The 14869-nt window shown below is 42.7% G+C and overlaps 2 protein-coding genes across 2 annotated transcripts in view; both read left to right on the forward strand.

The window, feature by feature from the left end:
* The first annotated feature begins 317 nt into the window (after window positions 1-317).
* Window positions 318-4204, forward strand: calm3b (calmodulin 3b (phosphorylase kinase, delta)). The gene is made up of 6 exons (XM_076979480.1): window positions 318-670; window positions 1348-1378; window positions 1474-1617; window positions 1714-1820; window positions 1925-2060; window positions 2413-4204. The coding sequence occupies exons 1-6, from the start codon at window positions 668-670 to the stop codon at window positions 2439-2441; spliced, it is 450 nt and encodes a 149-aa protein (XP_076835595.1). The 5' UTR covers window positions 318-667; the 3' UTR covers window positions 2442-4204.
* Window positions 4205-7031: 2827 nt separating this feature from the next.
* pcxa (pyruvate carboxylase a) overlaps window positions 7032-14869 on the forward strand; it is a 71547-nt gene continuing 63709 nt past the window's right edge. Inside the window, exons 1-7 of the mRNA XM_076979446.1 lie at window positions 7032-7447; window positions 10372-10513; window positions 10644-10828; window positions 11685-11850; window positions 12335-12480; window positions 12730-12847; window positions 13353-13504. Of these exons, the coding sequence (XP_076835561.1) occupies window positions 10372-10513; window positions 10644-10828; window positions 11685-11850; window positions 12335-12480; window positions 12730-12847; window positions 13353-13504 (909 nt within the window). The 5' untranslated portion in view covers window positions 7032-7447. The remainder of the gene's footprint in view (window positions 7448-10371; window positions 10514-10643; window positions 10829-11684; window positions 11851-12334; window positions 12481-12729; window positions 12848-13352; window positions 13505-14869) is intronic.

Here is a 14869-nt window from a genome sequence, read left to right on the forward strand (position 1 = left end):
CAGTGTTACATTTGTTTCTTGACAGTTAGGCTATTACAACAGGCATAATAACAAGCACATTAGAAACAAGGATTTTACAATAGCATTCACTTTAGAAGCAAGGGTTACGTTAGAAACGAATTATATCTTGACAAATGGAACACATCTTTTCTCGTACAACACCGATATGTAATTTCAAGACATGTCACTTTAAGAATTCAGCGCATCCTGCGAGAACACCCTGACGCATTGCAGGTGGACGACAACCAATCGTCTCATCTTGTTTTGGTCAGCTGATACACCCCGTCAGTCTTCTATATATAAAATCCCTGCACGAGCCATTCAAACTCGGAAGCAAATCTCACAAGTGTATTTAAGTCTACGCGGTTTTGTTAGTGCGGTTTGATGTGAGCTGAAATTATTAACAATAGTAGTAGTTCGACATCTTTGGTGTTTCTGTTTGCTGCGTTTTCACGAACAATTTGGCGCAAGGAGACCATAGAGACGGCTCGGTTGTTAGGGAGTGCGACGTCTCGCTTTTGACCAAAGAACCGGAGCGTAGTAATACTAAAATTTGGGCGCACTATCTGCGGGAAGAAGCGGTTGATAAACGGACGAGTGAAAAGCAGAACAGCTCTAATTTTTGACGTAGAGAACACCATAACTAACTCGACCTCAAGTAATAGCAATGGTAAGTAGATCAAGATGCCATTTTCACATCGACAAGTATTTTGTTACGATATAGAATGCCAGAAAAAATGAACAGTTGTGGAGTCGTCTAAGCAAAGCTAACCTGGCTAGCTGGCTAACAATTGAATCCACTGGTGCAGTGGATTTAGCTGGCTAGGTTAGTTAACCACTCTATCTAGTTAGCTGGTTAGCTAAGTAGGTGGCTAGCTTGATATCTACAGAAAGAGTATTCATTTTACCAGCTCATTTGTTTAGCTAGACCTTTGCTTGCTGTAACAGTTGTTGAATATGTAATGTACGTCCTATTGCAAGTAAAACCATTATTGTGATTTTTCAAGTTTTAAGTCAGTACGAAATATGTCGTCAGGCTTCAGTTGCTTAATTTTCAAACCTAAAGTCAAATCTAAAATCTAGCCATCTAATCTAAAATTAATTAGCTAAGTGGCTAATGTAAACGTTGGCGTCATCAGCATTGAGATGGAGCTGGTTAGCTACATGTACTGGTACCCAGCATCAGGAGGCCGAGGGAGGAAGTGTTTCTCCTTCCTAGCTACTATAAGGAGTGAACTGCTAACATGTTTTGCCCCACCACATATGCTAGTATCAGGTCAGATTTCTGAAAGCATTAAGCTGGGATGTCTTTTAAAAACGTATATTAATCTTTATCTGCTCTAACAGGCTGATCAGCTAACAGAGGAACAGATCGCTGGTAATTATGTTGGAATATTATTAATCTTGTTTTTAATCCTTATCCAGATGTGTCTTCGTGCATAATCAAACGGTATTTTGTATTTGCTTTTTAAGAATTCAAGGAAGCGTTCTCGCTATTTGACAAAGATGGTGATGGCACCATCACCACCAAAGAGTTGGGAACTGTCATGCGGTCACTGGGGCAGAACCCTACTGAGGCAGAGCTTCAGGACATGATCAATGAAGTTGATGCTGATGGTGAGGGAAAGTTTACTCAAATACAAATACATAAACACACAGATATCACAGTATTAACACAAGGACATGTACACAATCCCTTTATTTTACCTAAAGGTAATGGAACGATTGATTTCCCCGAGTTTCTCACCATGATGGCAAGAAAAATGAAGGACACGGACAGTGAGGAGGAAATCAGAGAAGCCTTCAGAGTTTTTGACAAGGTGATGAAGTGTGTTCATTTACAGTGTCGTGCCCCATAATTGTGTTCTGTCAATTCAGAGTTGTATTTGTCTGGGAAAGTGACGTGATGAGACTTTGTGTGCAGGATGGAAATGGTTACATCAGTGCTGCAGAGTTGCGTCATGTCATGACAAATCTGGGTGAAAAGCTAACGGATGAGGAGGTTGATGAGATGATTCGTGAAGCAGATATAGATGGTGATGGCCAGGTCAATTATGAAGGTTGGTTTTCAGGCAAAACTGAAAATGAATTAGCCTTGTAATGAATACTAGAACATGTCTAATCTTCAGATTTTTTTATTCTCATTGCAACACCTTGTACGAACATGCTTATAATTCCTGATGCACAGGAACTGAGTATGCTGTTATTGTTCTTATTACATAGTTCTTAATCCTGCATTAAATTCTCTTGATCCTGAAGATTTTTTCAATAGGTGATGAATGAGGAACGCTCTGTTAAGTCTTGGTTTACTGCATATGTGCACATATGTGCTTGTGCTTCATTGCTCCCACCTTTTGACCCACACACAATGGAGTGGCTGTTACATTAATTCCTGGTGTCTCTGGTTTGCAGAATTTGTCCAGATGATGACTGCAAAGTAAAACTGGAAACCCAAAGGACTGAAGTAGACCAAACAGTGGGCAGCATGCTCACCGTCGAACTTCAACAAGCGTTCACAACCATTCTCCCACTGCTTTCCATTTGTTAGTTCTCGTTCAACCCTCCTCTTTTCTTCAGTTGAATTGTTCTCTGCTCTGCCTGTTATGACATGTCGGCTGGTTTCTTTTCCTCGTCTTCATGTTCTGTTTCTCATTATTTATTGGTTTTCAAGAAAAATCAAACGACTATTTACATTAACATTGAGAAACTTACATATATGATGGTGATGACAATGTAGTACATTTATCAATATGTTAAAGATTATATAAACATACTATATGGTGAAGAGCAATGCATGCTTTATTTAGTTTGGCATGTTTGTGCTTTTCTGCTTGCCTCTTTTTCTAACTTGCTAGCTCTCCTTTAACTGCATGTTTCTCATGCAATCTCTGCTCAGTGGTCTTAGAACTGTATGGTGAACAACTGTTCATGGATATCAGGGGCTTTTAATAACAAAAATGGTCCAAAAATGTCCACGTACTGTCTAATAGCTGCAGTTTCGTGTGTATGTGTATGGGTCTGTAGTAACTGCTCAGACCAGATGCTAAGAATTTAAGGAAGTGTAGAAGACTTTTGAGCAGTTAGAAATATGGGACTGATGTTTGTATGGAATTATACCATATACCTGTCTCTCTCTTAACCAGGAGAGAGATGGACACCAGTGGCAGGATTTTAGTCCTGAACACAAGCCGCAGTCTCTTTAACAAACAAATCAAAAAAGGTCTGTTCCAAGCAGATGCTGTCTGTCTGGTCCTAAACAGATGCCATAAGTCTGTCATAGACTAGAAAGGTTTAATGGGTATTGTCGGAGAGAATTTCCCAGCTGTCAAACATTAGTTTTTTCTACAGGCTCAATTTAGTCGTTTTTGAGTGCTTGCGGTGTGATGTTTTGTACTGAAGATGTAGAATAATTTTCATGTTAACATTTTGATGCTGCACTGTGTCCATCCATGTCATGTAGCTTATTTCAGTGGACCATTTCTGGATTGGGGTGGGAGGGGGAATAACTCAAATTTAAGCTGTATACATGATTCTCCCTGCAGGAAATGACATCTGTGTATGCTCTGTGTGTCTAAAGCACCTTTTGACAACCTAGGTCTTGTTTCTGGAATAGCTTTGAGAGTATTGCAATAGCAGTTAATTTTGCCGGCAATATCATCTCTCTTGCTCTTTCTTACACGCACACATACTCACACACTCATTCTCATGTTTTTGCTCGCTCTCTTGTGCTCTCTCTCTTCCGAGTCTGATGGCTTATGTAGTTTTGCTGGCAAAGTGGGAAGTGCCATGTTTAATGTAGCACCTGCCTGATGTTTTCAGAACTAGTTTCAATTAAGATGAGCAGCCATTACCCTAAAAGCTGTAGGTTCAAGTGCACTGTGGAGGCAGTTATGAGAATGGTGCCTGCAGGAAGCATCATGTGTCATGCTTGTGATGTTGCATCCTATAAATTTTTTCTACTGTTTTGAATGTATTTTTTTAAATGTCATTTTAATGGTCTTTATTCCAAGGGCTGGTTTTCCAGAGTGGTTAAGGTTAACATTGGACTCGAAGTGAACTGAACGAATCTCCAGTAGTTCCAACACTAGGCTTAATCACTGGAAAAGCATCCTTCCTTTATTCCGCTCATGATGTTGTGTAGGGAAGATTGTGTTCCATTGCAGAACTGTTAAACTTGCAAAATAAACTTCTGGACTTGTTTCTATATTGGGACTCGGGTGTTGTAATTGTAGCTGTATCATTAGGTAGAGTAGCTTGTGCTGTAATGTATATGCTGTAGCAAAGACAGGGAAGCATCAATACCCCATTCTAAAACCTAGGTCTTCCAGTTGGTGAGGTTGTGGCCACCTTGCTTAGTGAGTACCTCTGTCACTTGCTAAAGTAGGGCCCTCTTAGAGATTTGAGTAGAAACAAAAGTTACTTTCAAGCTGTACAAATCAGGTGTCCTGAAATGTTTTTTTAAGCCATGAATCTTACAAGTTAAATAGCCAGCTAGTATGAATTTCTCTAGCCATCTAGCAGGCTAAGACTGGTCAAGTAAGTTAAGTAGTTAGGTGCCGGAATATTGGAAACTAACTATCTTGCTACTATAAGGTATTGTGGGTGGTTTGTGGTGGCAGCAGTAATAATTCTGGTTTGTCAATCCATTGTGCAGATAAAGCCTGATTAAGAGAGTCTTGACTTCTCAAATTTATATTTAATGGGATTTTTTTAAACATAGTTATTAAATATGCTTTAAATAATGTGTTCTGTGCAGTAAGATGGTGAGGTTTGAGGATCCATCATAGGGCTGGGTTCATATCACACCACATAACTGGCACAGATTTGAACCCAACCATCATTGATCTTGGAGCCACTGCAAAAGGAAGTACAGGGTTAAACATTTGTTTGTGTAAATATTTACTGGATGTAAATATACATGCAAGTCAGGTTTTTAAAAATTATTTTCTAATGCAAAATACAGCATCAAACAGGCCATAGCACATATTACTTTCTTAATGTGTTGTGTTTCAAAGTGAAACATGATATTTAGACAACAGTCTTGAATGTATCAATTGGGTTTTGATTGGATAATGAAAATTTGATATTAATACACATTTTCCCTGTTTGCTTGGCATTTGAGATGAAGTAAAAATAAAAAACACAACTATAAAATGTAAGTAGGTCACTGCACTTTGATAGAGTACTACAGAAAATATTTATATGAATTAACAAGGTAATGAGGTTTGTTTCAGGTTGTCTTTAGAAAACACCCAGGGGCACAAAATAGCTTTTTGTACAAATGATTTTGTACCACCAAAATTCCTTTATTAATAGAATAATATTAGGTGGTTTGCTTCATTAACTTGTAGATTTCTGTTAGTGTAATTAAAAATATTATTTATTACATCCTTAAATGTTATCATGCTACTAAAATATTTTTGCAATATTAGAAGCCTCTGTATCAGTAAGTTGTTTGTTACTGGTAATAAGAATGTTGAGATCTCATTGTGTGCATGCAAAGAAATTAAAAATGAAGATTTAAGAATGAAAGATGTCTAAAAACTAGTATGTTCTGTTTTCGAAAGCCTGGCTCACGTCTTCAAAGTGCTATCATAATTATGCTGAAAGTGGTGCAAGCCACCAGGAACTCTTAGGCCTGCAGAGTGAGGGGGGAGTCCGGCTTCTTGCTCTGCAAAAAAATTAAATAAAAGTCAAGTGGATCCAGCTGAATACATTCCCATTGCCATAGACATACTGTATGTGTACTGAAAATAATGTTGTGCTTAGATATAAATAAAGTCTTCAGGGTGAAGCAGTAGTCTCTCCAGTGTGTCTGTACTTTTTCTTCCAGTTGCGAGCTTCTCACGTCACTGCTGAACTTCGCAGATAGTGTTTAATGATGCTGATATCTGCTTATCTTTACAGAACTGCATGAACAGCTTGCAAACAGACATGCTCGTCCAGAGCGTAAATAACAGTGCTGAAAGCTCCTTGCCAGATCTAAAGAGAAAAGAGAGGATGTATAGACGATGAATGGTAGTACTATAATTTTTTGTTTGAAGTAATATTTATTTGTGTATTTTAAATTAAATATACTTTTAAACAGATGAATGGTACTACTATATATTTCTGTTCAAAGTAATATATACTTTATTAGGCACACTACAACTATACAATTATAGGCCTTCATTAGTCCTTGAGTGAGGGGTGTTAACCAAGAGTCAAGTGTTAGGTGAACACAAATCACATTCATGGATACAGCTCAGATATCAGACCTCCATCGATTCCACAATTAAATAGAATTAATCAGTTAATCTTACGGAAATGTCATATTGTATCATATTTAGATTGTGAAGCAACTGGGTAGATCAAATTATACGTGGTACTTCAAACTAAAATCTCACCCCCTAGTGGCGAACTTGAGTTGTGCCTTATGGTTGTGTTGCCATTTAAAACTAACGTTTTTTTCATGATGCTTTTCATTTTTCATTATACAGCATGTGGCGTGTTGCGTTTGTAATGGTTAATTTTTGTTCTAAATTTTGAGGTTTCATGTTGTATGTGGGCCATATACAACAACAATGGCAAATTATGTATTCCCTATTCTTAAATTTTTTTTAAAGCTTTAACCACTTCAATATTTTAATTGTTGTTATAAGGTCCCCGTATTTCTTTTGAAAGATGAGTTTCAAAGTAAGGCTAAATTTGAATTAGTTCCATTTAAAGCATCATTAGAACAATATATGTCAATCCATTACTTCATTACTTAATTCCCGATTATAGACAACGCATGAAACCACTCAAGGTTGATCACAACACAGATTAATCGAGAGTAACACATGTAACATTAACCTGCCCATTTTGTCCCGCCTATCTAGTGGAATGCAATGAATATTCTCCAATGGGGTGTTACGTACGGAGCCACGTATTTGAGTGACAGCTGGTGAGACGAATAGCTTGAATATAGTTCTCTAAAATAACCAATTACATCAATGACAAGTATATTAAAGGCGTGGCATTCTGGGTGCTTCCCCCAACCAATAGAGAAACGGCATACAGACGGGTGGATTACTAATTCAAGAAAAGAAGTTAGTTGTGTGGGGCTACGTGCAATGCAAACCAGTACCAATTAATTTAGGGTTGAACGGATCATTTCAATTCCAAAAAAAAAAATGTTTTAAAATCCTTTCCCTGCTTGGTTGGGCGCACATCGTCACAAAACATAAGGGCATCGGAGGAGTTGGTTCCGCTTGCGTGCACGCGTAAACGTAAACATTCAGGTTCAGAATTAAAAAACAAAAAACAAAACTCGAGCGCAGGAGTTAATGATTATATCGTGGTGATTCAGGCCTGCGGTCGTACGCTGTCTATACCGAGAACGTTACGCACTGGGACGGGTCTGGGCTTCACCAGTCTGACGGTGGTGAAACTGGGAATTGGAGACACGTAGTTTTGGCGAGACGAGGTAAGACTCAGGGTACATCCACCTACAGCCTCCACATGTTACAACACAACCATTTCCGCAGTGGCTCCTTGCTACATATTGTAACACTTGTAAAAAAAGAGGTAGCGAGCTAGTTCCTGCAAGCCTTTCAGTTAACCTCAATTCCCGCTTTGTTACTCAAATATTGCCTAAAGCTAATGTGTAGGCCCACTTGCGTACTGAGAAGACTGTCCCAACCTGAAATATACGAATGCAGGTGCTTTATATCTCTCACTGAATAAATGTAAACACACGCGTGGTTTGTTTATTACATGCATACCAAATAACAACAGCGTATTCAAACTTGCAGGGTATCCAGTTTTTCCAGAATGGTAAATAACTTTTCTATTCTTTCTAGTGAACGAGTTGATGGAATTGTAGATAAACTTATTCCAATTGTAACGGGGTGTCACTCATAGGCATGATTACATAGTTTGTCGAAATTACCCTTAACTTATTTGTGCACATAGTATAATGACAATAAAGAAGTCTTAATCTTGCAGTTCGTGTAGTTTTTTATACAGGCAATATACAGACTAAGCATAGGAGAGCTCTGGAATAGGTTATGAATTCAGCTCGCATACTGAATACAATTGTAGCTGACTGATTTTGCAGTTCATGGTTTCTATGCCGATTTAGCTAAAACATGTTTAAATGCTTCTGTATTGGACTCCCAATAAGATTTTACATTATTAAGACCTATATGAAAACTAGTGTTCAATCAGCATGTTGCTTGTTGTCACAGCCTTAAGCTGCCAGTTGGTGCAACATGACAGCTTCCCAGACCTACCCGAGGTCTGTGTAACCGACTGTTGTAACCGACCAATGGTGTATATATTGCTTTTTGCTCTGCTGTAGCTTCCCTGCTGTGGTTTTCTCTGAAAGATTGATAGTTGTGTGCTTCTAACTGTATTTGGTTAGAGGCCATGCTGCACAATTTTCTTAAGGCGAGTTGAAGGGACATTTTGGAATGTGTTTGGATTATATATATTTTTTAAAAGAAGATAACTTCTTCTGAATGCAGTTTACAAAAGCCATAAAGATAAGGTCATTCATTCAGGGAAAGTGCCTTAAACCTCTTAAGGTGTGTCAAACAAAGGCTCTGATTAAGGAACAAGAACACAGTTCAACAGTATAATCAGAAACGCTATAATCAGACTGCTGTGAAATCTGAAATATTGCTGCCGTCTTCATTTGCTCACGAGAAAGCAACACCTCAGTCAGAATTTCTGACTGGTGGCATATGCAAACCAGCAGGTGCTGGATGATATGATCTTTTGCATATGTCTTAAGAAACCTGATGCTTTGTCGACTCTGGCTGTCTGCTATGGCCATAACGGCACCACTTGGATGTAAAAGGTTCAGCATCAAGATGACTTCCAGTCATAGAAGACAAAACTTTTAAAAAGAAATAATACAGCTGGTCATAGTGGGAAATTTTCATTGGCAGGGCATTGTTGCTGTTTGCTTCAGTTTGGTTTTAATGATGTTTTTGGTCTTGTAGTTTGCATGTTTGTTCTTCAGGAAAGGAACACCAGTTGGCAGCGTATATCGTATCTTCTGTGAGATTAGGAGTGGCTGCGTGGGGCTCTCCAAGGCACAGGAGGTGTCTCTGGGCTCCTGGGAACCATTCCTGTATTCACCACCAAATCACACGGGCTACGCAGCCAGCCCCCATTATTTGTGAAGCCTGATTACCCAAAGAGAATAGTGTGACACGTACAGCCTGTCAAACTGCTAAAACCTCATAGCTCGGCTTCGGTGATGTCTGTCTAGTTTTTGCTGCTGACCTTTCCTTTGTAAATTCTATTCAGCCTGAGCTTTACTTTCTGTGAAGTTGCGAACAGTTGGAGTATTGTTGATTTGCAGGGGAATGTGATCCTTAGTTAGGGAGAGAGTGAACAGAGAAGTAGGTCAGTCAGGTAGTGTGGCCAGTTTTGCAGAATCAAGTTATTGTTCCTGGGGGGGGGGGGGGGGGGGGGGTGTTGTTGGTAGCCCCACACAGCTAACTCCATGTTTGCCATGTCATCTTTGCTCTAGCAACAGCTACACTGGGGCCATATACTTTTGGGTGTGAAACTTATTGGGAAGTTACTGAGGTATGATACTGCTTCTAAAAATCGAACTAGTTATTCTTCTTAATTAAAGCCTCTATTATTTGTGCCAGCCACTTTGCAGGATTGGCACTAGATTTAACTTGATCAGCTTAAGCTTCCGTCAGGAGACCTCAGGCCTTCGCAGGACATTCCTCTAAACCCAGAGTGTTCTTACTCTTCATTCCTCCCCTGGTTTTTGTCTTTTTTTTTGTCTTCCGTGTTATTGATTCAGGTGTGCCATTGTTTTCCCATGGGCTGCCCTCCTCCTCCTTCAGTGTGATCGAGTAACCGTATCACATTGCTGTCTTGTGATCTGGGCTGTGTGAGAGCGTGGCGTCCCCTGCACAGGGACGGGGAGGCCCGCTGGCCCTGCTCCAGATGTGCTGTGTGTGGAAATGCTGGACAGGACAAAGTGTCAGCACAGGACAAAGGCCTTTGGGTGTACAGAGTGGCCATACTGGATTGGTGGAAGGTGTTCAGAAAAGGAAGGTGGCCTCAGAGTTTGGTGTTTGAGCTTGGCGACTGTTGCGAAACACTAGGTTTTTGCCCCAGTCATTTTCTGTATGCTGTGTGTTAATGTTCAGCTCCCGGGCTTTCACAGGCTGTTCTCCAGTCGTACCTTCTTGATCTCTCCCTACTTCAAGCACATTGCTGCTTTGTCTTATCAGAAAAATGGGCAAACACTGCAGAGTGCCTAGCCACCACTTCCGTAACACTTAATGCCTGATGGATAACAATCGCCTCGTATCTTAAAAGCTCTTTCCTTATGACTCTCCCTCTCTCCCTGCGTTCTTCCCCGTCTCCCTCTAGATGTTGCTGAAGATGAAGGGGAGGCATGTGGCTCTGAGCGTGTTGGCGGTTCGTAGGGCCTTCCTTCTGTCCCGCTCGGCTCACACTTCCCCACAGAAGCTGGAGTACAAGCCCATTAAAAAGGTCATGGTGGCCAACAGAGGTCAGCCGCTTCTGTTTCTGTTTCCACTTTGTTTTTGGACTTTTCCTCTGTCGAGCTTATAAATTGATCTTATTGATCAGGCGTATTTTGTATTTATTTGTTTACCCGAATGGTCTGCTGTATAAAACAGGAGAGATTGCCATCCGGGTGTTCCGGGCATGCACGGAGCTCGGGATCCGGACGGTGGCCGTGTACTCTGAGCAGGACACGGGGCAGATGCACAGGCAGAAGGCGGATGAGGCCTACCTCATCGGCAAAGGCCTGGCCCCCGTGGCCGCCTACCTCCACATCCCCGACATCATCAAAGTGGCCAAGGTCTGGACTGCTGCCTTGTATTAGAGAAGATCCAGTCTCTCTGTAACAGTTTTCATATCTAATTAATGTAAACGTGTCCATGTGTTCCAGTCTGCAAATGCCACCTAAGACCTAAAATTATCAAAACCGTTAATCATGCAAAAAAAAAAATGCAATTAATAATAAAAAAAAAAAGTTGCAATTAATTTAACGTGGGAAGCACAAGGTTTGCTAAAGTGAGATTTCTGTGAAACCTCTGGTGTCAAAAACCATTTTTTTGTGGAGATCTATGCACATCATGTGCTGTCCCGTAAAGGACTCCCTGGAATGAGCTGTACACCATTCCTTTGGGTCAGAGTGTAAAATAGCATGCTGTAACATGCTGCTGAACACCAGATTTATGTTCTCATGACCTTTATACCGTTCACATGATGAGAGCACGAAGGAGTGATTAAAGGGTGTAAACGCACCGAGAGAGGGAAGAGGAGGAGGGGGGGGGGTGAAGAGGATCTTCAGATGTCACCCTAGGGTTGTTTTGGATCCAGAACCCTGTCTGGAAAGCGAGTCCAAACGGGTGGGTTTCAACTTCGGCTCTTGCTGCTGGACTTTGGCTTCGCTGGTCTCGGGCGCACGGCTATAAGTCTAAGCATAGGACTGTGAGGGGTGATGAGTCCCTGGTGTCGGACTCACTGCTGGAATCTGAGCGGTCAGCTTGAACAGCAGCCACGGTCATCGGTCTGAGACAGGGCTGTAGTGGTAGAGAGGGAGAGAGAGAGAACCGATCCAGCTTTATGGTTTTTGCTTCCTTGGTCCATTTGCAGTGGTGGGTGAGCTGCTGAGTGTGAGAGCTGCTTGCATCTGTGCCCTCTCCTCTCAGGAGAACGACGTGGATGCCATCCACCCTGGATATGGCTTCCTGTCCGAGAGGGCCGATTTTGCGCAGGCCTGCGCAGACGCCGGCGTGCGCTTCATCGGTCCTTCTCCTGACGTGGTCCAGAAGATGGGGGACAAGGTGGAGGCCCGGGCCATCGCCATCCGGGCTGGTAAGGCTCAGATTTAGCGTTTTCGCTCTGTACAATATGGGAGATGTCTTCTCTGGTGACCTGGCTTGGCTTGAGGTGCTAATTATAGTCTGGATATGAAGGCCCCAAAGGGTTATTCAGACGTTCCAATGGAGGGTGTCTGCTAACCTTTAGAAAATGGCACCTGCACACTTGTATGTCCATGACTATTACTTACGCAGCATATTTAACTGTATTGTATGAGTGAGTTTGTTAAAACCAAACTTTCAGAAAACCACTGCCGTTCGGATAAATTTGGTTCGTGTGTGTCTGTGCGTGTGTACGTGCACCTGTGTGTGTGTGTGTGTGTGTGTGTGTGTGTGTGTGTGTGTGTGTGTGTGTGTGTGTGTGTGTGTGTGTGTGTGTGTGTGTGTGTGTGTACATGCACCAGTACCTGTGTGTGTGCGTGTGTGCACATAAGAGGAATATACACAGTGATGCCCAATCCCATGTCCTCTCCCCGCAGGTGTCCCAGTGGTGCCTGGATCAGACGCTCCTATCTCCTCCCTACAGGAGGTGCAGGAGTTCTGTAACACCTATGGGTTCCCCATCATCTTCAAGGCGGCGTACGGAGGCGGGGGCCGCGGCATGCGGGTGGTGCGCGAGTACGAGGTGAGCCGCTCCGTGCCAAGATGGCTCTCGCGTCTCGGTTCCTGCTCTCAATGAGGGCTTAGCATTCGTGTACACCCCAGCCTCGCAGATACCCAGGAGCCTTCCATCCTGGGGGAAAGACAAAGACTTTTCTTTTCTTTAACCCTTTGTTTCGAGTGTAGTCACAATAGATTGTGTGTGTGTGTGTGTGTGTGTGTGTGTGTGTGTGTGTGTGTGTGTGTGTGTGTGTGTGTGTGTGTGTGTGTGTAGGAGCTTGAAGAGAACTACCAGCGGGCGTACTCGGAAGCTCTGGCTGCCTTCGGCAACGGAGCCCTGTTTGTGGAGAAGTTCATTGAGAAGCCAAGACACATAGAGGTGCAAATCCTGGGTGAGTTGGGCGGTTGTTAGAAGATTATCCTTGCTCAGTCTCCTGTTACCACACTTCGAAAGCCCCTCTGATTTCAGCCCAGTGTTTTGTGGCAGCTTTTATTTGTGACGGTATCTTTTAATTACAGCCCTCTACCAGTAAATGGGATGGCTTGTTTTTTTTTCTCCCTCTTAGTTTGTCTCTAAAGTCATGATTGCTTTCAGACTGCAAATGAAAATTATACTTACAGTGAATCATTTAACAAGGGGTATGCTTTCAGGCTCAGAGTGATTTTTGTTGTAACCTTTAATTAAAATACCGCTGCCTGGATCTTTGCTGGGGCCCTGATAGACAGATCAACGCTTGTTAATTAGTATGTGACAATTGTTACCCCAGTCATTCTTTGATGAGATATCAACAGAATAGTTGTATTTGTTTTCGTTTTTTTGCTACAGTGGCACATCTCCCTGTGATGTGCAATTAGCTGTTTCACAACTTTTTCGTGTTTTGTAATGTGTTCTTGCAGGTGATAAATATGGAAATGTGATTCACCTGTACGAGAGGGACTGTTCCATTCAGAGGAGGCACCAGAAGGTGGTGGAGATCGCTCCTGCAACACAGCTAGACCCCCACCTCCGAGACAGGCTGACCGCTGACTCTGTGAACCTGGCCAAACAGGTATGAATGAGGGAATTGGCACACAGAGCTTGACCGTGACCTCTGAAAGGCTTTTCACACCACGGCTTTCCCTCAGATAGGGGTCAGAGGAGCACACTTAGTTCCTGGCTGTGTGCCTGCTTCAAGTACTTGTGTCTCTGGGTGTGTGCACCCGAGGTGTAGGTGTAGTCTTGGCCTTGGGCAGTATTGTGTTCGCCCCCTGAATGTTCCTTCTAGCTATTTTATGGCCATCAAGATATTTTTCATTTTTGCTGGGATAAAAGAACAATGGCTTATTTTTCACTGCAGGATCAGACTCTTGCTTTCTAACTAGATGTTATCGAAAACCGTTTTAGCAGAGCTTGTGCAATCATTTCTTTGCCTGTCTCTTTTCTGACTTTTCTGACAAGGTGAGTGTCTAGATTCAGGTGAGTGCCTAGACCCAAGTGCTGCTATGATGCACTGAATACACTTTCCAACACCAGATGGCACTGCTGTGATGTAACCGTGATGCCTTGGGACGAATTTGCCATCAGAATGTCCCGTTCACGCAGGCTGCTGAACATCGGGCCAATCGGGCTGCACGACGGAACCTTTTTCTCAGGCGACGCCAGCAGCGAAACGGTCACCGCACGTGTAGATCCGATTATGGCACAACCCGAGAAGGTTCTGGCCGATCGTCAGCGCAGGAGAAAGTGCCTCCCAGCCGATCCGAGCGGCCCTCCGTGGCCTTTGTGCCAGCCGCTCCTCTCCTGACCCGCCCTCGCTGGGCGCGGTGCTGTGGGGCAGATCGGCCGGCTAATTGCTCTTGAGGTCCGTAGGTCCTTCCGGAATGAGCCACGCCAGGCCTGGAGCCCATGCGCTCGCTTCTGCGCCCCGGGAGAGATCAGTGAGAGTTGTTCACTTCAACTCCATTTCATTTGCATGGTGGTTCTTAACAAAAAAAAGAAACCCCTGGTTTAAAAGGAGCATGTTGGAAGCCTGTTACCTCCACTCCACCACTGATTTTTGTTTGTGTTTGTACACGTGTTCCAGTTTTAAGACTGGGGTGCTGCTAATAATTCTGTCTTTAGGGCTGCTCCACAGGGGCTGGCCGGTGGTGATGTCATACCTGAGCAATCAGACATGGAACACTGCTCCATTGGCACTTATTGCAGCAGCTCCAATAGACTACAGCTCAAAATGTTTGTAAACATTTCTGTGTACTGATCAAAGACGTGAATAGTCAAGGCAGTGCCAAACAAACCACTTGAAATGGAAAACGTTCTCCATAATTTCAGAGGTGTGTGTGCGTATGTGTGCGTATGTGTGCGTGTGTGTGCGTGTGTGCGTGTGTGTGTGTGTGTGTGTGTGGCGCAGACCTATCTCTTGTATGGCACATATTCA

This window comes from Brachyhypopomus gauderio, chromosome 18 (assembly GCF_052324685.1).
Source record: "Brachyhypopomus gauderio isolate BG-103 chromosome 18, BGAUD_0.2, whole genome shotgun sequence".
Classification (NCBI taxonomy): Eukaryota; Metazoa; Chordata; class Actinopteri; order Gymnotiformes; family Hypopomidae; genus Brachyhypopomus; species Brachyhypopomus gauderio.